Here is a 21,596-nt window from a genome sequence, read left to right as displayed (position 1 = left end):
GCACCTGGTTTTGATACGTTGCACAATAAAAAGGTATAGATATAAATACGTTTCCAGTAAATAAATGAATGGATGCATCATGCTGGAGTCAATCAACACTACCAACAATACCCTTATAAACGTTTAGTGGTATAGCATTGAAAGAGTAAGCCACATTTAACCATGCTAAAGCTCAGTCAGCCAAATTACAAGTAGGTTTGCATAAACCATGGTAGTAAATATAATGCTTTAGAAAAGGACAATAATCTGCAGGTTTATTGTGCAAATGTACCACTTTTCAAAGGATATTTATAATTCTAACCAATAGTAGACTGGCATTGTTAACTTCAGTAGGATCATTATGAATCATTAGCTTCAGTAACCTTTTGAGGAGTGAGTGGAGGGGGGAGGTAAAAAGTTTTTTTTTTTTTTTCTCTCTGATCCTCGAAGGTGAAGAAGACCATGGAGGCGACCCTGCAGACCATCCAGGACATTGTGACGATCGAGGACTTCGACGTGTCTGACTGCTTCCAGTACAGCAACTCCATGGAGTCGGTCAAATCCACCGTGTCGGAGACCTTCATGAGCAAACCCAGCATCGCCAAGAGGAGAGCGAACCAGCAGGAGACTGAGCAGTTCTACTTCACGGTGAGTGAGCGAGCGTGAACGCACACACATCCACATCCACACATCCACCCCCACACACACACACACACACACACACACACACACACTGCACCGCCAAAAGAACCAAGCCCTTTGAAATAAGCCCCCTGACCTCCAGCCGTCATTGGACCGTGACACAGTTGTCTGTTCAGAACAAAGCCAGACTTCCGGACTGATGGTGTGTTTCAGTGGTTTAATGTTAGGTTCCTGGCGCAGGGAGGCCCAGACCTTACTGGTATTAGCAACCACTTGTTGCCACTACAAGTCTGCCTGTAGCATGCATTTCATTGCCTAGGCTGCAGTGCTTTACAACAGGGATACAAATGAAGACGAGGCTGAAAGATTGGCAATGGGGAAACATTAGAGTACTGTAAATAACTGCAAATGGCATTTGAATTGCTTGTTATATTTCCAGTACTGTTTAATGATGTTTGCTCCCATTCGGTGTGGTTCTGGGCTCTATTGTTTCTCTGAATCTGCCTCTACCTGGCTATGTCATGATTTGAATGGAATGAGGACGGATGTTCAGTCCCCGGCACTTAAAGAAAGCTGAAATCCATGTAATATAACTCTGTGTTGGAGCAGAAGAACCCTGAAACACTTGGAATGATTACAAACCTCATAGAACAGTAAAGGGGTTGTAGAAAGGCAGTTGCAGTGCCATTTGTATCTCATTTCTTCGTTGGTATTTGGCAGGACGGTTGTGGTTTCGAGTGTGTTAGTCTTTTGCCTGCTGACTGTAAGGGTTAAATTAAGGTACGAGCCCTGTGCGAAAGATCAATTCATCACGTCCTGTTATCAGACTGTAATTTATTCTAATTGTGGGAAAATATGACAGCTGGGAGTGTGCTCCACTGAACTGGTAACAGAGGGCAGGGGGCAGGAGGGGGGTGGCGGTGGGGGTGGTGGTGGGGGTGGGGGTGGGGCAGGTTTGTTTCCAGCTGAACTGTCAGGACACAGAAAGCGAACAGACTTGGGCCGCAGAGACACACAGACACACGCAGAGACGCACAGACACACAAACACAGGAGAGAAAGCACTGACATGTCTCACAGGAGAACAACTACAGCTGGAAATTCCTCAGCACTGAGAGATAAACGGCTCTATAACTGAGCCCTGTGGATTCTTCTTTCTGGAATCTGAAAGAAATTAATCTTAAATGTATTTTTAATAGCGGTGTCAGTTGCCTGAATTATTTGTGAAAAAATACAAGAAAAATTGAGGGGAAACTAGATTGGTGACCTTTCCTTTTTTAATAAATAGTTTCCCTTTATTAATAATAATAATAATAATAATAATAATAATAATAATAATAATAATAATAATAATAATAATAATAATACAGCTGTCCATGATGAATCAGTTTAGGGGAGGGGGTGCTTTTTAGCTAACTTTATTTAAGTACACATTTCAATATCTGTTGGCTGCAGTAAAACAACAAAAACAGAAGCTCTACAACCTTAAATATGTTGACCTGCCAGGAGTTATGAACAACTTTAGGTTCGCTGCTACCTCCTGTTTTATTTATTTATTCATTTTTATTTCAGAAACTGAAGGAGTACCTAGAAGGCAGGAACCTGATCACCAAACTCCAAGCCAAACACGACCTGATTGAGAAGACACTGGGGGAGAGTGAGTGCTTTCAGGGGAGGCGGGGCGTGGGACTGTGCTTTTGGGATCCCATTAGTCTATACAAATCATTTTTATTTGGTTTGCGGCTGGGTCAGACCGTATGTTAATTCCTTCACTCTACCATGTGTAATGAAAGCATTCAATAAAATTAACGTAGTAATGGGGTTTCGCACTGTGGTTCCCTAGTGCTGAATGGAAGTAATTGATTGATTGTACAGTGGTACCCTTTTAGCAGGGAGGCAGGTGTCTTATTAAACTGCACTGGACTTGTTTATAACCAGGTCTGATTGAAGAATTTAGTGGCAGGGATTGGTTTGAGTCCCCAGCCTCATACTGGATATGTGATTCTAAAACTCGATCTTTTGAAAACAGTCATTTTGAAGAACCACATTTTGCTATCAGTGTCACACCCAGCGGTATCCTGAGACCCTACTACGATGCAAAACACTCCAAGTTCACATTGATAATGTTACCATTTAGGAAATGTGGGTATCTATGTACTATTTATGAACAATCTTCTCAACACTTTACAGTAAGAACTATGCCATGTAAAACATTGAACTTATGACACGAAATATGAATGTGGGAAAAGTAAAGAAATGACTCCTTCATTTTTGTATTAAGGTTAATGCTTCTAAATAATACAATCCGATCTTGTTTGACATATCGTGGGCGGTTGGTTTGTTTTGGGACTCTACTTTGAAAAGGTGCAAGGTGATCTCTGGAGAACCACAGGTTTCTATTCTTGGCCCTGTTCTGTTACCTCTGGGGGCTATTATTCAACGGCATAACGTGCTTTCATTTGTATGCTGATGACACACAGCTTTACTTCGCTGTAAAACCTTCTACGCCTGACTCCCTGGACTCCTTGAAAAGGTGTGTCTGAAATTCAGCTATGGATGAGTAAAAGTTTCCTACAATTAAATGTAAATGAGACTGAGCCAATGCTGTTGGGGCCCAGACAACTCCTTCTAACCATGACTTTAACATCCGTCACTATTGGAAACCGCACTGCCCTTTTGAGTTTGGCAGTGAGAAATCCTGGGGTCCTCTTTTGATCTCTCATTAAACTTTGTAGCACATGTTCAGGATATAAGGTGTTGTTTTTTTCATCTGAGGATCTGCATGAATCCGCCCTTTTTTAAACGTAACGTAAGCTGAGTGTCTGATTCATGCTTTTGTGACTTCAAGACTGGACTACTTGCAATGCATTACTGGCTGGTCTTCCACATGAGACTCTAAATCATCTGCAACTCGTAGAAACTTCAGCTGCACGTCTTAGCTCTGGTTAAGGCTCATCACCACATCACTCCTGTGCTGTCTCCGCTCCATTGCCTGCTGGTAGCTCAGTGAACAGAATTCAGAATACTTCTAACTTTTAAATCTCTGCATGGTCTTGCTCCTCCCTATCTTGCAGAGTTGGTTCTAAGATACACGCCCAGCCAAAGCCTTTGTTCTGCTGAGGCTGATCTCCTTGTGGTCCCTCCTAGTCATATTAGATTTGATGCTGGGGTGTTTAGTCATATAGCCCCTTTATTTTGGAATTCTCTCCTGAGGGATATCTGAGGCCTCTCCTCCATATCCATGTTCAGATCGGAGATTAAAACGTAAGAAATGTAAGAAACTAGTACCTAGCAATTTGTTTTCAGACTTTGTATTAGATCCAGCGCGCGCTGGAGAAGGCTATTCTGCAGCATTGACAGAATGCCAGTGATTGAAGTCACATGGCGTTGCCTCATGCGTGGAATATTTTGAGTTGCCCACTTAAACCGTTGTGTGTTCTGCTTCTCCAACTCATAATTTACACCTCAGTATTTAGAACGGCTTTTATGCTGCAGCTGGAGTCCAGTCTGCACCCCCCCCCCCCCCCCCCTTTTTTTTTTTAAATTGCATAATTACAGTATTAAGAAAAAATCCCATTTAGCTGCACACGCTATTGGCATTGCCTGGAAAATAGGAATGTTGAGTCTTGGTAGACTGGGTGAGGCTCTAGTGTCCCGTTTGGAGAGACTGGGACTTTATGACTGTAATGGTCAAAACTCAGGCAAATCTAAATAATGCAGCTGTTTAAATATTTTATAACGGATCCAAGGTTATGAAAATCAAACATCCAACCGTGTACCTTCGTCTCTTTACTTTTATTTCAGTTCGTAAAAATAAATCATATTTTAATCACTCAAAGTTCCTATTTTATAAATGATTATGTTTAAGATCCACAGCTGTCTGCATCCATTGGACTGACCCCTGTGTCTTTACAGGGTCTCTAGCATATTGTGCAGATATAAATCAAAGCGTAAATGTGGTGTTCAGATGGGAATGTGAGTTCCTCGCTGGGATGCAGCTGCTCGTGGGCGGGCGGATCTCTGGACGTTCGGTCGGTCGGTCGTCAGGCCGGCAGGAAGGGTGTCAGGGGATGGGACACTTGGTTAGAAACAGGCATTTCCTCCACTCTGCCGATCAGATGGACTAACCGTTGTATTTCTCTCTCTCCCTCTCTCGCTGTCTCCCTGTAGGCCAAAGGACTGATTGCTCCCTTGCCAGGTAGGTGTGTCGGAGGAAGGAAACTTGCACACATTTCCAAAGGGGAAGCCCTGGGTTAATTGTCTATTTTGTTTGTAAATTAGTCTTTTACTTCCCAATGCTGCTTAAATAGCAATGTTTTCCATTCTAACCCTCATCAAGTTCAATTTCTATTATTGTTATTATTTTTTTTTTTTTTTGGCGAATGCCTGTGACTTGTGGAACCTTTTGAAGTGCTCAGGTAGAACGTTCAATGTTTGAGATGGAATGTTTTCCAGTGGAATGCTGGACTGGGGATTAGGAAGGGGTTTTCACTAACAGATAAAATTTGTGTGTTGCCTTTGGCACTAACTTCTCACTCATTTTCGTGATCATTGTATAGCTGAAGTTGTTAAATGTGATCGTCCTAGTTCTGTCATGGAGGGGGGGGGGGGGGGAGGGTCTAACACTTTGTATAAATACGATGCACTCGTTCGTTTGACCTTGTGTAATCCGAATCTATTTCTTTTTTCTTTTTATTAGTGGAAGGAGGAACTCATCTGTGCGGAAGCAGGTAATTTGCACTTTACTAAAAGGAGGCAGGGGTGCAACAGCAAGAAATAGACACTGGTTATCAGCCTGTGTACATCGGCGTACAATGCCGTTTCAAACAGTTCTCTGCAGATCAAAAGCCTGAATTGACGATGCTTTTTAGCCAGATCTGATGCATGAGAATATTACCAAGTCCGAATCGTTTGGATTCAAAAAGCATTCATTCATTCCTATTCAAACTGCATTGGAAATAGATGCTAAAAGGATCATTTTGACATTCAGAACACACAAAAAAAAAACCCACAATACCTTCAAAACATGTTATGGTAAATAAATGCTTTTTACGAAATAATCCATTTTGAATCTAAAACTAATCTTGAACTGTCAGACTGTATAACTGATGTTTTTAAGCATGGAGAAAATGTATATAGGGGTTCATGTAAGGCACAGAATCTATAAAAGACGTGCGCACACACCCAAACAAACCGCTGAAATAGACGTTAAAGTGACATTTTGTTTTATTTATTTATTTATAAGAAACGTTATTGTACAGTAATTCTGACCCCAAAGGGATTGTGCCTTGTCTTGGCTTTGATGCCCTGTAATTATCATCTGTTATAAATGTATTTTTAGAATGCCTACCCTTTTACTGAAAAAAGAACATGACTGTGGTTTAAATGTTGCCCGGTAATCCATTTTACTACACATACACACACACACACACACACACACACACACACACACACACACACACACACACACCAATATGCACCCTGCCTGCAAACACAAGTGGCAGCAGTGCTAGCACTGCCCCCTGCTGTTCTGGAATACTAGTTCACGTCTACAGTTGTACATATAAGTTTAAGGGCAGCATGCCTAACTCATAAACCCGTGAGGTTGGGAAGCTGTTTTAAAGGGTATACCCCCCTCCATCCAGAAGCCAGATGTTAACTGAATCCCATTTATTTGTGAACGCTTCCGTTCCTAACAGGGGGTCCCGTTCCCCCAAGGTGGGAAAACAAGGAATACAGAAAACAAAACAAAAATATCTCCTCTATATCTTGTTACAATGATAGCCTTTGTTTTCTTTTCTCCTCTGCGTCCTTCAGCGTGCTGTCAGTCATTGTCTGCAGTGTTCTCAGCCACTTGCACTATTCCAAGCTGTGACCCACGAAGTTCCTTTCTCGTTGTGTGGCTTCATCTCATGAATTTCTTTGCGAGGAGAGAAACAGAAAGCATTCTGTGTACCCTACTATCCTAAGAGTGTGGTTTTTAATATAATTGCATGCACTCTAGGTACAAGTCAGTTGGTTGTAGTTACAATTTTCCCTTTGGAACCTTAACTCGGTCAACAACAAGGCAAACTGGTCTAATGGTCTAGGTCCATTTTTGTATGACCTATTTCCATATAAGATGCTGATTTCATTAGTTAAAACAGTGGTTTTTACTTGATTTGTATAATAATATTAAATAAGTTAAAGATGCCAGTCTTTGTTCAGTTCGTTGTCAGTCTCTAATGGACAGTTTATTGTGTTGTCCCTAATGATTTGGCCACAGCTGTAGGGTGCAGGAAGGCAGGGGATTGAACCCATCTGCTCAGTAGCAGTCTTTTTGCTCAGTGGACAGGATGTTGTTCAAGCTGTGCTTCATGTCACAAACTTGGAAACTTAACAGTGCCCTGCGGAGTTGGCACGGTGAAAATTAAAAATGTCCAACCGTTTCTCATTTGTTAACTTTCCTCTGTTAACCAGTGTCTATGCATATTCATCTTTTACGATACCAGGACAGAACTCTAATATGTGATACATCACTTAGAGAAGGAAAGCTTGTTCATTTGCTTGTTGCTTTAGTAAAAAAAAATAACGATTTTATACTGGGCACCAGGACGTTTTGGAGCCGTTCAGGCTTTAAAAATCACACTGCAGTGCATTCTGGTACTTGTAGTCCAGTGTAAAGAAAAGAGACAAGTAATGGGTACCTGAATGCATTGAATGATATTGCAAGGCAGTGGAAAGGCAGCGGAGTGCATGCAATGCTACTACCCAGTCGGCCAGGGTGTCCTCGGCTCACCACGCACCAGCGACCCCTGTAGTCTGGCCGGGCGCCTGCGGGCTTGCCTGTAAGCTGCCCAGGGCTACGCTGTCCTCCGCCGCTGTAGCTCTGGGTTGCTGCATGGTGAGTCTGCAGTGTGTAAAAAAGCGGGCGGCTGACAGCACACGCTTCGGAAGACAGCGTGCGTTCATCTTCGCCCCTCCCGAGTCAGCGCAGGGGTGGTAGCGGTGGGCTGAGCCTAAAAATAATTGGACACTACTAAATTGGGGAGAAAACAATAAAAATAATTGGCGACCACTAAATTTAAATAAATAAATTAAAATAAAAAAAAATTCTGCCCTGGATATGTTCCCATACCTATTTAATTTTCTCATTGTCAAAGCAAATATATGGGACACTGGACAGCAAAGGGTTAACATGCATTGATTCTGTATAAATGATTATATTGTAAGTATCCTTTAGTATTTGCTATCATTCTTTTAAACGCTGAAAGATACAAAATGAAATGTCACCGACCAAATCTGTTTTGAGGGTTTAATAATTAAAAAAAAAAAATTACAAAATCATTGAGATTTGAAGGATTCTGGCTGCCTTTTAAAATCTGACCTCAGGCTTCAGTTCCACCGCTGTGCCTAGTCAAGAAACAACATAACGAAACGGTATCCTAGCAACCGTAGGCTGTTGGCTTATACCCCAGTGCACATTACCATGGTACAGTAAGCGTGAAGGGATTTTGAAGTGCAGTGACCGACGTGTGTGTGTGTGGATATATATATATATATATATATATATATATATATATATATGTGTGTATAACCCCTGGCGCTTGTGTGTTATAAAGAGGCTGAATAGCTGTTGATCATATATACAGTAGAATGAGAGCCAAATACCAGGAGAATTCCAGTTTTTGACTTATTTTTCTGTTCATGTAGGATGCAAGCCAAGTTATTCCCCTGATGGTTGAAAGCTGTATAAGATTCATCAGCCGACATGGTAGGTTAATTTTCATGGCTTTTTTTTTCTAAATTCATACCTCTATTTTACAATCTCTCCTTCGCTCTCTCTCTCTCTCTCTCTTTCTCTCTCTCTCTCTCTTTCTCTCTCTCTCTCTCTCTCTCTCTCTCTCTCTCTCTCTCTTCTGCTGTATAGGTTCTGTGTCAGCGTTACTTGCTTTTTTAAACATGTTCTTTATGTTTGCTCAGAGTAATAATGTGCAAACTGAGAATAACGAATGTAATGAACTTTTCTTTTGCTCAAGGCCTGCAGCATGAAGGCATTTTCAGAGTGTCTGGATCACAAGTGGAGGTCAATGACATTAAGAACTCGTTTGAGAGAGGTGAGGGTTATTTTCTCCTCTTTTGCTTAATCAATTCAACGCGGTACCTATCCCTTTCCCTGGATGTTGCTGTTGGTATAAATGAAGGACATTGCACTGCTAGTTTCTCCCTCTAGGCATGAGAGAGAGAAAGAGATAGAGAGAGATTTATATTCATATTCAGCTGAATGTAGAGAAGCTGCCTGTGCAACACATTTCCATCATGCTTTACATTGACCGGCTGGTAACGAACTGGAATCGCAGCTAATTCCAACAGTTACGGAAACAAATGAGAAAGCATGTAATGGACTTGCTTTCCTGGACCAGCTATGTATTAGAAACTCTCATCAGTCACCAAGAATTAAAAGATGGCTAGATAGACACCCACAGCTAATGACCTTGTGTTGCTGTCTCACTGCTACTCCCCTTATAAAAATGTCCATAGTAAAAGAATAGCACAGTGTAATAAAGCATAGTGAGGGCATAGATAAGCAAAGAATAGCAAGGTATGGTAAAGCATATTAATAAACATGGTAAGCTATGGGAAATGCATAGTGTAACCATAGGGAAAAGTAGGGTAAGTACTGTATAGAAATACCATGGTAAACCTTTTATAAGGGTTGGTACCTGGATGGATGGATGGATGGACTGACAGATAGGTGTGGGTACTGTAGGTAGGTCTCCCTGTTTGCAAACGTCGTCACTCTCCTCTCTGCCTGTCCCAGGCGAGGATCCGCTTGCAGGAGACCAGAATGACCACGACATGGACTCCATCGCAGGAGTGCTCAAGCTCTACTTCCGAGGCCTGGAGAACACGCTCTTTCCCAAGGAAGTCTTTCAGGACCTCATTGCCGGAGTGTGTGAGTATCCCTTTCCCTGTGGAATACCCGCAGTGTGTTCCTGTGCACATCCCCCACAGAAAGGTGTGCTTTGTATCCCATGTGGCTGACCTGCCTTGCTTGTTTTTTTGGTTCACAGCGATGGAGAACCTCCAGGAGAGAGCTCTGCACATCCGGAAGGTCCTGCTGCTGCTGCCCAAACACACCCTGATCATCATGAGATACCTGTTTGCGTTCCTCAGCCAGTACGTTCATTATCCTGTTAATGCAGATGTCCTGTGCCTTGTTTTGCATAGTGAGTCAGAAACGCTGACCACTAAAAGCTGCAGTGAAGTAGTATAGCATCTGATTTCAGTGTTCAAGGACACAGGAGAGATAGAGTGGGAAGATGTTAGACAGTAATATCATTGCTCTTATTTGCCAAGCATTTATGAATAGCCCGATGTTTAATAGTTGCCATGGCTTGGTAACCAATCTTTAAATAATTCTGATTTGTTATGAAGTGTTTCCATGTCTGGTGTCTGGGATTTGGGGGAATTCAGTCAGTGTACGGGGAGAAGATTAAGAGCTTGGGTGATTTCACAATGGTTGGCTGCCCATCGGCTCCCCTGTTCCAGACAAGATACTGAGAAGGATTCCTCGCCTCCCCCTCTCAAATCTCAAGTTTCCTCTCCGAAGCTCAGATCATAGAGTGGGGTGGATCGGGGGGCCCTGAGTCGCATTAGTCTGTAGTGTGGCCAATGTGAGGTTACTTTACAAGGTTTGTTATTTTGAATCTCAATTACAAAACTCATTGAGTAGTGTGAACCCTTAAAATCCCCCCCTCTCTCTCTCGCTCTCTCTCTCTCTCTCTCTTTCTAGCCTGTCTCAGTACAGCGATGACAACATGATGGACCCTTACAACCTGGCTATTTGCTTCGGCCCCACGCTGATGTCGGTCCCCGAGTGCCACGACCAGGTCACCTCCCAGGCGCACGTAAACGAGCTGATCAAAACCATCATCATCCACCACGAGACCATCTTCCCTGGGCCCAGGGAGCTGGAGGGCCCTGTGTACGAGTGCGGAGTCACCGCTGAGGAGTACTGGTAAGTCGGACGCAGCTAGCACAGCAAACCCCAGGCTTTACCGGCCTGGCACCAGCATTCTGTCTCAATCCATCAGCTCTTCAAACAAATGATTATGTGTGCATGCTTTTAATTAATTATTTTTCCGTGTAAGACAGTGTTTAATGGTTTAATTATTCTATACAATATGTTGTTTTCTGTAAAGTTGCTTGGTGTGGAAAGCTGATGGTAGACTGTACATTGTAAACTTTAGGCAGTTTGGAGATACCAAAATACACACATGCACGCCTTACTCTGCCTCAGCCTTTAAAGGGTTAACCATGATGCTATTCATAGGATTACATTTTAATTATTATCCTTATAGGAGCTTTAAGGTAACTGATGTTTTATGCAGTGTTAGCATTAAACACTGCGCCCAGTTTTTTGCTATTTGGTACTTTTTGAAAAGCCGCCAATAAGGACAGCAGCACCACAATGCAAATGTAATCCTGGGGTATGTTATTGCTGTGGGTCCCAGGAGCAGCAAAGCTTTCAGATGGTAAAGGGACTTCTTATAAAGTGTTAAAATATGTAATTTGAAGCTATTAGCAAAGGGGGTTCTTTGAAAAAAACGCTGAGGTAGGTTCCGAGTCCATTATAACGATCAGGGGAGGAGTAAAACTGAAGCACAAGCTCCAGAATGGGAGGAAAGGGGCTTTTAAAACCCAGCAGGGGAACGCCTTTTAACTTTTCCTCTTTTTTTAAAAAGCCGCTTTCGGACACGGGTATTGCGCTGCTAACATCATTCCCCGACTTCATGAGCTCTTTCATCTGCAAGCTGTTGAAGTGATCTGAAGCTTGATCCAAGCGGCCCTGGAGGACGGGAGAAGGGGCGGGCGGGGGGATTAGATGAGTCTCGGAGCCGAGAGGCCCCACTTGAGAGGAGCGTGTTACTGAAGGCAGCAGTCGCAGATCAAAACACCTTGGCTATGAATCAGTTTCACCAAAAGGAAATCCTGAAACAATGATACCGTAGCTGCCCTTTACTGAAACATCCCTTCTTTACTGAAACGTCCCTCGTCTCTTTAAGTGTTGGGGGCCTGGAATCTACATTCAAATGCATTGCTATGCACGATTAAACTATCCTGGAGTCTTTCCTACTACTAGATTGATAGGACTTTACACAAGCAATAGTACAGTAACCCCTGTTACTGGGCAGTCTGTAACAATCCTTTCTGTTTTTAATTTAAAAAATGTAGGACTTTTCATTTGCTTGTTCTAATTTCCTCAGTCCTGAAGTGGAAAGGTGTGCTGTACAGCACACAGGAGCTTTGGCAATTCCTGACAATGCCTTGGCAATAAAGAACAGGCAGATTTAAAAGCTTATAACTTGATCCAAACCGGCAGTAAAAATCCCACAGGAACTCGTAAATCTTTATCCAAGGAGATTTAAAAGATCTAGGAAAAGCTCATATATATTTTTTATAGTTTTTTTTTTTTTATCATTTTTGCAAAAGGAGAATCCTAGACGTGTTACCACAGCAGGCAGACGCTTCGAAAACCAGTGCTGTTGTTATTCTTGTTGGCTCAGCTCTGTACACTGGAGTTTAAAAAATAGATTGTCCTGCTGTGTGTGTGTGTGTGTGTGTGTGTGTGGGAGAGAGGGACTCTTAAGTGCATGAGATCCCTCCTCCGAGCATTGCTTTTGGAGCCTGCGAGGGAAACATTAGCCTTCAATGCGATAGCACCCCTGGGGTGATCTCAAGGTCTCGGGTTTCTACATTAACGTGCTGCAGAGGTTTATGGTACCTAGTAATGAATTAGCCAGGCCAGGGCCGGGGGTCTGGGAAGGAATGCATTGAGGATGGCGTTGGAGAGAGCTGTGAAGTGGTGCAGTGTTTGTGTGGGAGGGGTTTAGGGGAGGCAGCTTCTCATCTTCCATCTGCATGCTTCACAGCTGCAATCTGAATTTCTGTTCAGTACAGATGTCACGCTACCGGACAGCGAGGGTTACGAATATTGCATACTGCAGTTTTATTTTATTTTATTATTGCTTTTTTTTAACAGTGCTCAGTGTATTTTCAAAAAAAATATTTACCATACATTCCATCTAATTTCCCAACTGTTTAAAATGTAAACATGTTTAACATATAACAAAAATTTATTTTGAAATATCACGACATTTAAATCACATCTAGCCAGGGGCCTGGAGAACACTACAGTACACTACTTACCATTTACCATTACATTCTTCTGAAATTAAAAGTAATATCCAAGTGAAAAGGCAATTAAATGTTGTCTAATCCCCTCCCAAAAAGTCCTGTTTAAATGATTAAAGGTCGTATTTGGAAATGCCTTTGTGAATGTTTCTGACCTGCACTTGTTTTGCAGTGACAGCCCCCACAGCGACCCTCCATTGGCAGAAGACTCCGTGCAAGATATCGTCAGCGAACATCACAACAGCGAGGACGGTAGGTGTTTTGGAAAATGGCTGAATTTAACAGGCATGCAGCTGAACTACAGTCTCTAGTACCACCAGCAAAACATCAAGTAATTTCCAGTAAGTGCTTCATAGCTTACACAGTGCCTGACGATATGGGTCTTGCACGTGAGTATGTACCAAAACCCACTACAACAGGGGTGTCCTATCACAGTCCTGGAGGGACTGGGTGGAAGTTTAATTGGTTAAATTAAACAATTTAGAACAGGGCTGGAACAAAGACCAGGCGTGGAAGGGCCAACTTTAAACACCCCTGGACTAAAATTTCTCTCATTGAACTACTTCAGTTTATTTTAGTATTTGAAAATGCAGCACTCTTGAGTGTTTTAATAGTTATGACTGTGCTTTTTATCTGACCAATAAAAGTTCTACCTCTTTCTCTGGCTAATCCAGGGTCCTTGCTCCTTTCAGAGTCTGAGTCCATCGAAGCCATTGCCAGGTTCGACTACGGGGGCCGCACAGCTCGGGAGCTGTCCTTCAAGAAGGGGGCCTCGCTGCTGCTCTACCATCGCGCCTCTGACGACTGGTGGGAGGGGCGTCACAATGGCGTGGACGGGCTGGTGCCACACCAGTACATCGTGGTGCAGGACACGTAAGGCAGATCCGTTCATAATGGCATGCGCTGTTAATGAGGGATGATTCTCTGCTGCTTGGATCATCATTGGAATTGCGGACTAACTATCCCAGCAAAAATCGTTAACATTTACCACCACAATCTGCCTTGAGGAGTCTTTCCAGAAGCATGGTCTGTTCGTAGTTAATAAGAAAACAGCAGAAACACAGTATGCTGGTGAACACACATAGGACATGAAACAGGCTGTAAATACATATAGGAAGTAACCCTTTAATGTAAAGGCATAGCGGTTCCAGTGTTGGGCAGTGTGTTTGGAGAGTGTCCCATATATATGACTGCCTCCCAGGGTACAAATCTGAGCAGCGGGACACAGACTGCCGCCTTCCCCCTCCTCAGAGAGCACGTCCGCAGACACTGATTGTAGGGGACAGTAACGAATCACAGGCTGTCACAGGGCTGAGCCGGTGAGCAGAGCACATCAAGAGAAATGTCTGAAACGAATAGGCTCAGTTCAGTTAAACAATATCATAAATCTTCAAGATTCTTCTCTTTACAGCTGTAGGGGGAAATGGCAACACTTCAGTTTAATGATCCTGTAAACAGTCACTAATGCATTTACTGTTGTAAAGGATGTTCAAAACTAGGCTACTAACAACAAAAGGCTAAAACAACACAGTGTTATAACATGTTACTAATATAGTAGACAGATTGAAACAACAGAAAAAGCTTTTTGGTGTCTGGTTAAAGGAAGCAGAGGCTAGAAACTCTTTTCCTGGTTGCTTTCCTCAGGGAGGACGGTTTGTCCGAGAGGGCCAGTCCCAAATCGGAACTGGAAGCTGCGCCGGACGGAGCACACTCGGAGGAGAAGGTGTCCACTAGGGTCAGTGTCAGCTCTCCCACTGGGGGCCACGTGGCGGATATCTACCTAGCGAACCTCAACAAGTAAGAGACCCTGCTTCCTTCGGAGGGGATGTGCTGCTCTGAGCCTGTACACTGTGCAAGCTTGTGTTCTGTCAGGTGCAATAACATCATCGCACAAGCACTGCCTTTCTGCAGAGTTGTATTGCCTGCAGTGTAACCTTAACATCAAGAGCCTAATAAAACTACAGCAACTGAACTGAAAAGGTTTTAGAAAATCTCTTTTGTTTTCCCCTGATTTTCTGAAATGTCCCATCTTTAAAAGCCTGCATTCTTTCTTTCAAATCCACTTTAACTTGGCCATGTATATGTTCAAGCATCTGGTCCAGTAAAAGGTATTGGCTGCACCAGCCCCCTCTGAAGGCCTCGATTTCGAATGACATTTTTTTAAACAGCCTTTTAAACTGTTTCAGGAAAGACTAGCTCCTGGTTTGTTCCTCACATTTTTCATACTTACTGTGTTTTTAAAAGGGCCGCTGCTCAATTTGGAACTCATTAAATCCTGAGGACGGATGTTGCTTTAGTGACAGCCTCAAGACACCTACTCAAAGAGCGTGGACCAGAAAAAGCTCTTAATTCTCGTGCCAGTGTGTTTTGCCAAGCACCATGCCATTGGGGACTAAAGCTTGGCTGAAAGGCATAATTATTATTCTATATATATAGCAAGCCGCTCTTGGTTCATTCAAGGACAGCGTCCCAGCTTCTTGCTATTTCCACACATTTATACCGCAGCAGTGCTTTTAATAGATCTCTTGCTACTGCTAAACCATACAGAGTACAGAGGTATTTATAGCATATTGTTCTCAATGCTTGTTTGTATGAGCTTGACCTTCACTCAGTATTGTGCTCTTTGTGATTGCAGACTAAGGAAGCGCCCCGAGTCTGCAAGCATCAGGAGGACCTTCCGGCCCAGCGAGGGCCACGGTCCAGGGGATGGGCCGCCAGGGGCCATGGCTAGTCCTAGAGCCACCTCCATGCCAGTGGGCAGCCTGCCGAAAGAGGGTCCGGAGAAACGGCCAGTCAGCGCCCATGGGGGCCTCAACTCCATCACCCGGCACTCCTCCCTCAAGACCAAGGTGGAGAGCCCGCAGTTACGCAAAGCAGCCACCGCGGGGCGCTCCAAGAGCTTCAGCAACCACCGGCCGCTGGACCCTGAAGTCATTGCCCAGGTAGAGCACAGCTCACAGGTGTGTACTACAAATATATACATCTATACGTGTAAGCCATGGCTTGCTACTGCTGTGTGTACCGTACAGTGTGTGGTGCTGTGAGATGTGACATTGAACCAGGGGTGGGCAACTCCACTCTTCAACAGCTATTCCAGTCCATGTTTTTATAGATCGCATTGACCCTAGGAATTTTAATCCATTTGAAATCAATTATGTAAAACTAGGACCAGGGTGATCCACTGAAATATTCATACACTGGAGTTCCTGAGCCCTGGTAATAGTTGTGCTATGCATGCAAGTTCAAGTTCAGGGCGATGCCCTTGTGGTTTATTTTTTTGTCTTTTTCTGTGCTGATTTGTTATACCTTGGATCTTGGTTTTGGATGCAAGTTCAGCTCAGTTCTTCACAGTCTACCGTACCCTCCAGTGAGAACAAGGCCTGTTTGTCTTGTGCTATTGATTCTGGACCCTGTGCGCTTTCGTCTCAGATGGCGTCTTCCTAAACGACCCCTTACAGGTCCTCTTTGGTTACAGGAGTACAATTTAGGTATTGTGTTGTGCCCCCCCTTCTGAGCTTTCTAATCGCTTATAATCCAGATCCATTCGTTATGCACACTGACACTGTGGCTCCTATCGTATGACAACAGCATCAACGTTGTTGAGTCTGTTCTCTGCAGTGCTGCTTGCGGTGGTAATGTGATTACAGGTATAATGTTACTTTGTCTAATACTAACAGCGACTTTCAGTGAGGGAATTAGAAAGTGAGACTTGGGAGCTATGAACTCTTAAGCCGAGGTTCCCCACTCAGGCCAGCTTAATGTACTGTGCAGACCGTCTCGGTGGATTCAAATGCCATTTTATTTGTGTCGAGTGCCAGAAGAATGAAGTGAATAAAGTCATTTATTATAATAGGTTCCACTGTGCAGAGGCAGAACGAGCTGGATTCATTGTTACAAAGTAGGATAAGAACTGGGTCAAAACTATTTCAAGTAAGACTGCAGTCCATGATTAGGTTATGCTTGTTTGTCTCATTTCTTACAGCTGTAGGAATTATCTACGCTCTATAGCGGAATAGTGGACACTAACTATAGCAAAATATATTTAAAAAACTACTTCCTAAAAATAGTGGATAATACTGACTGGGTCTTTATCAGCAAATAGTCTTTTATACCGCATGTTTGCTAAGCTATTGCTTAAGTACTGTTAGCACAAGGAGGGGGGAAAGGTGTTCCTTTAAATAAGCAGGAAATGTTGATATGTAAATCTCAGTTAGAATTTAAATCCAATTAAAATGACAGTAAATTACACCATAAAGGGAGGGGTAATTTTAACCACAGTATTAATTATTTTGGCACAAAACTTTTGCAACATAAACCGTTTTCTCCTTGAGTCCCATCTTGCTGCTTTAAATCTGTCGCTCTTTGTACAAAACCCTGGTTGCTGTCTGGACTTGAGCTAAAACACTAACCCTCCTTGTTTGTCTTCCTCCTCCAGGACATCGAGGCGACGATGAACACAGCCCTGAACGAGCTGCGTGAGCTGGAGAGGCAGAGCAGCGTGAAGCACGCTCCCGACGTGGTGCTGGACACACTGGAGCCCTTGAAGACCTCTCCCTCCCTGCTGGGACCCACCTCTGAGCCCTCCAGCCCCCTCCACTCCCGCCTGCTCAAGGACTCGGACTTGCACCCCCTGCAGCGCAGTGCCAGCTCAGCCAGCGACGTGCCCAGCTCTTTCCGCCCTTCCAAGACTTCTGCCAAGGCCGCCGCACCCCCGCGAGAGGCCAGACCCCCGGTCACCCGGCCCAAACCCATGGTGTACCACAAGACGAACTCCGCCGGCCCTGGCATGGGCTCTCCCACCTCCACCACCCCCCCGACACCCCCGCCACCCCCTCCCCCCACGGATAAATCATGCATAGTGTGAGGCATGAACCAGCCTGGAGGCAGTGTTGGAAAAGGGGGAGAGGATTTGAACCCTGGGACCGCGGGGGCTTGAGAGAGAGAGAGAAGCCCATATGGCGCTACCTAATTTCTTAAATCTAATAATAATAACAAATAATAATTCTGTGTAAATTAGTTGAGCGCCTCTTTTGCTGCAGTTGTCTAGCTCAGATGAAGTGGGAACTGCCTCCATTTCAGGATTATTTGTCCTTTTTTTTTGTTTTTTTGCTTTTTTTTCTCTGCCTTTCCACTTTCATCAGAATTATCTGCCATGGTCAGGATAAAGAAACTCAAAAAAGGAGTTTGGACAACTCTCAGATTAACCCAGCAGCAGCAAAGTCTACAAAAACAATCCACGGGTTCTGATTGCTGTTGTGAAAATGGACCACCAAAAGGGATTTGTTACTGCAGTTTGAGTGGGGAGAGAGTGGAGTCTTAAAAAAATAATTAAAAAAATAAGAGAAACAGCTCCATCTAATACAAAGGTAAAAAAATGCTCTTTCTTGATTTTGGAGGACTCTTGGACATTAAAAAATAAAAGAAAAGTGTGTGCTTTTTAAAGTTTTTTTTTTATTATAAATAAACCTGTACCTATTTAAACATTAATGGGGTCAGGTGTACGTAGTGAAGTGTTGCATTGGAACTTAACACAGCGGGGGAAAGAAACACACACGCTTGTGCCAAACGATATACCCCTCCCCTTCCAAAGCATATTGACCTGCAAAAGGAGTGCAGGAGTCAAGCAACTTTGAGGATCCACGCACTGTTGACAGGCATTGGTGACTTAGCTTATTTTAATTTAGCATATTCAGTGGTGGGTCTACCTGTGTAATGATCTTCAATCAGTGGACTCCAGGCTGGGGTCCCTCTTGTGTAAAGTATAGGCTCTGGGTCTGCAGGACTGAACATGTTTGTTATTAATACTCTACATCCTGTATGAATTGTGATTTTCGCTTGAGCTGTCATGCTGTGAACTTAGCGCTCCTGCAGTGCAGCACAAATTGGTTTTGCCAGACGTGTCCGTCCTCTAATGTTTGTAAAGGGAGTTCGAAAGGCAGTTTGAGAGAGCATGCGTGAAAATGGAAAAATAAATAAATCCATTAGATCTTCCAGAAAAAAAAGAAGAAAAAACGGTTGCCTCTCATAACAACAAATTGCTTTTGTATCTTTGTGAACGTATATCTTTAAAGTACTTTTTTTTTTTTTTTTGGTAGAGACAGGCAGTAATCGTGCTGATAACTGGAATAATGTGATGTACTTCAATGTCACAAAGTGTAACATTCATCCTACAATAACTGCATTGAATAGGGCCAAAGTATATAAACCCATGCTTTATCATATTTATTGTAAGGGTTCATGCAAGTTATGATTTATGATTCTCTCATAAATGTGTGTGTGTGTATATATATGTATATATATATATATATATATATATCTATATATATATATATATATATATCTCTATAAAAGCATTCGGAAGACTGTTTTCATAGAAAATGTGTATTTTGCAATTTTCAACTGATTCTGCTGGGAAGAATGTGAAGGTGTTGATCTTTCACCTTTTGACCTTTAGCACAGTAGCCTATCAGGAGGCAATGAAAACAGAGCGCTGATGACATCATTTTTTTTGCCTCCCCAGGGTGATCATTAGACCTTGAAAAGGACTACAAGAACTTAAAAAATAATAATAAAATAAAAAAAAAACATCCAAACTGTCACGCAACAATATAACCACGTATAGAGCAGTGTTCATTTTGGTGGGGAAATAACATTGCAATAAAATCACTTTCCTTAAGGCTAACATTGGCAGTAATACAGTAATACATTTTTTTAATACCGCTTACAATAAACCATAGTTAAATATTCAGACCCCAGAAGGGGGTTTCAAGCCACAGCTAATGAACCAGTTTATCTTCTCACTGTACGCAGATCTGCAGCTGTGTATGCTGTAAGTGTGTTACTGAGGTGATAAACAACCACTATGTACAGTCTGAGTTTCTGAAATCTGAGATCTGTTGTGTTTTTTTCCCTCTGCTATTTACAGGAAACTAATGGAGAAGTAAATCAGTTTACAATGTAATCTCATTGTCAAACATTTGTTCCAAGCAATATAATATAGTTACTGTGTTAGTTACTGCTCAGGACTGGAAACCAGGGAATGGGAATTTGAAGTTTTGTCTTTTATATGGTCTAATTATTTTTCTGATCCTAAAATGGTCTAATTAAAGAGTAAAGTATATGGATCATAAAGGTATAGAATGGTTCAGTTAACAGGAATCATTAAAATATATCTCGTGGTGGCTGAGCTCCTGTCTAGAAAGCAACAGCAATAAAATGGTCTCAATCTGTGAAGCCTCCCTCACCAACCTTCAACCCAAAGTTTACTTTAAGTTAATTATGTTCTTAGTGATTTTCAAGGGACCACTAGAGGGCAGTACAAAAAAAAGACGGTATTTCTGATAAGGTTCACTGCTGGAGGGATCAGCAATTCACGATTGATTCCGGTGCTAAAGGGATTAAAACTTAGACCATTAATGATGTCATCGTTGCCACCGCTTCCCTCTCCTCTCAACACCACCCTTGTGGAATTAGCTTTCCCCTACTACCTGGTCCCTCATGGCCTGAGACTGCAACAATAGGCTGTGTAGCTCAAACACAGACCTATCCTGAGGATTTGCAATGAGGAAAACCATACAGGGTAGTAATAACACAGCTGCTTTAGATTGCATCCAGGGACAGTTGAATGAGATTCCTCTCTAAGCTGTAGCAGGTTTCCAATCCCAAAGCCTAAGTCAGGATTCAATGAGAAAATACAGCACTGCTCTATGACCAGTGTTGTGTCTGTTCTTTGGCGCTGTGCAGTCAATCTTCCAGACAGAAGGGGAGACGCTCTGAAAGCCTCACCTGCCCCACTGATTTGTCTCCGGCAGTGTACTTCTGTACTATTTACATCCAAAAGCGTACCTGATGCACTAGGGTCCTAAGAGATTTTGTTTTGTTATACAGACATCGCAGACAGGCATATCTCCTCCCTACATGAGCAGCATTTGCTAAGTCATTAAATACCTAGAGAACCTGGAAATAACACTGCTTGTTTGTGTGGTTGTTCTTTTGAATGGAATTCACACTAAGTACCCAATCGGCCTGTTTGTGTGCATCATTGCAGAAATCATACATTAGGAGAAATGTAGCGGGTTCAAATGCGTTCCATGTGTGACGTTCACCCCAACCTTAATGAAACTGGATTACTGGTATTCTCTGTTCATTTAAGATGTAAGAAGTAAGCATTAACTATTAATACATGTGGCGCAAAAGCAAAGCCTTTTTTTTTTTTTTTTTTTTTTTTGTTTTGTTGCTCGAAGCTGTACCTAGTACTGTTGTCATGCCAACACTTCCAGCTTTCCAATCTGCATTCAGTTCCCATAATGCACTTGAAATGTCCATTGTGCGCTTGTGTACCGGTTGAGTGGGACCTTTTTTTTCTTATTGGTAGTTCTTGTCTTAAAAAAAATAAATATATACAAAAATAGACTGTAATGTCAATATATTTATAGTTGTCCATTCAAATGTCTATATATTACATGAATAAACCTGTGTTCAAATGTACTTGTATATACAATGTTGTACATTACAGAGGTACATTATTCTTTTGGGTACAAAGCAATAGAAGTTTAGTCTTAAGATAAACCTTATATGAGTATATGTGTAGTTCTTGTAGTAAACCTTTTTTTTTTTTTAAATAAACATTGCTTGCTATAGATATCCCTGACTCTCTTCTTTTGTCTCAATGTGTAGTAGTATGTGATACATTTCACGGTATGTCAAATTCATTGACTGAATTCTGTGTTGCTACCTCTGAAGTTGCAACTCCTAAATGTAAAAATAAAATTGCATAAAATCCACATGATACCAAAATGC

The 21,596-nt window shown here is 42.5% G+C and overlaps 1 protein-coding gene across 5 annotated transcripts in view; it reads left to right on the top strand.

The window, feature by feature from the left end:
- Window positions 1–21,440, top strand: part of LOC117430576 (SLIT-ROBO Rho GTPase-activating protein 2-like) — an 81,592-nt gene extending 60,152 nt beyond the window's left edge. For 2 of the 5 annotated variants that reach the window (XM_059003924.1, XM_059003926.1), the window contains exons 10-23: window positions 430–627; window positions 2,193–2,277; window positions 4,791–4,818; window positions 5,320–5,350; window positions 8,313–8,373; window positions 8,639–8,716; window positions 9,421–9,555; window positions 9,674–9,779; window positions 10,396–10,620; window positions 12,970–13,049; window positions 13,472–13,670; window positions 14,442–14,594; window positions 15,433–15,757; window positions 17,233–21,440. In XM_059003924.1, the coding sequence (XP_058859907.1) occupies window positions 430–627; window positions 2,193–2,277; window positions 4,791–4,818; window positions 5,320–5,350; window positions 8,313–8,373; window positions 8,639–8,716; window positions 9,421–9,555; window positions 9,674–9,779; window positions 10,396–10,620; window positions 12,970–13,049; window positions 13,472–13,670; window positions 14,442–14,594; window positions 15,433–15,757; window positions 17,233–17,661 (2,133 nt within the window). In that variant the 3' untranslated portion in view covers window positions 17,662–21,440. The remainder of the gene's footprint in view (window positions 1–429; window positions 628–2,192; window positions 2,278–4,790; window positions 4,819–5,319; window positions 5,351–8,312; window positions 8,374–8,638; window positions 8,717–9,420; window positions 9,556–9,673; window positions 9,780–10,395; window positions 10,621–12,969; window positions 13,050–13,471; window positions 13,671–14,441; window positions 14,595–15,432; window positions 15,758–17,232) is intronic. The other 3 variants (XM_059003929.1, XM_059003927.1, XM_059003928.1) reach the window with 3 other exon arrangements.
- The last annotated feature ends 156 nt before the right edge of the window (window positions 21,441–21,596 follow it).

The sequence above is a fragment of the Acipenser ruthenus genome, chromosome 29 (assembly GCF_902713425.1).
Source record: "Acipenser ruthenus chromosome 29, fAciRut3.2 maternal haplotype, whole genome shotgun sequence".
NCBI lineage: Eukaryota > Metazoa > Chordata > Actinopteri > Acipenseriformes > Acipenseridae > Acipenser > Acipenser ruthenus.
The sequence above is the reverse complement of the archived record's forward strand: the minus strand, read 5'-3'. Positions and strand labels throughout refer to the sequence as shown.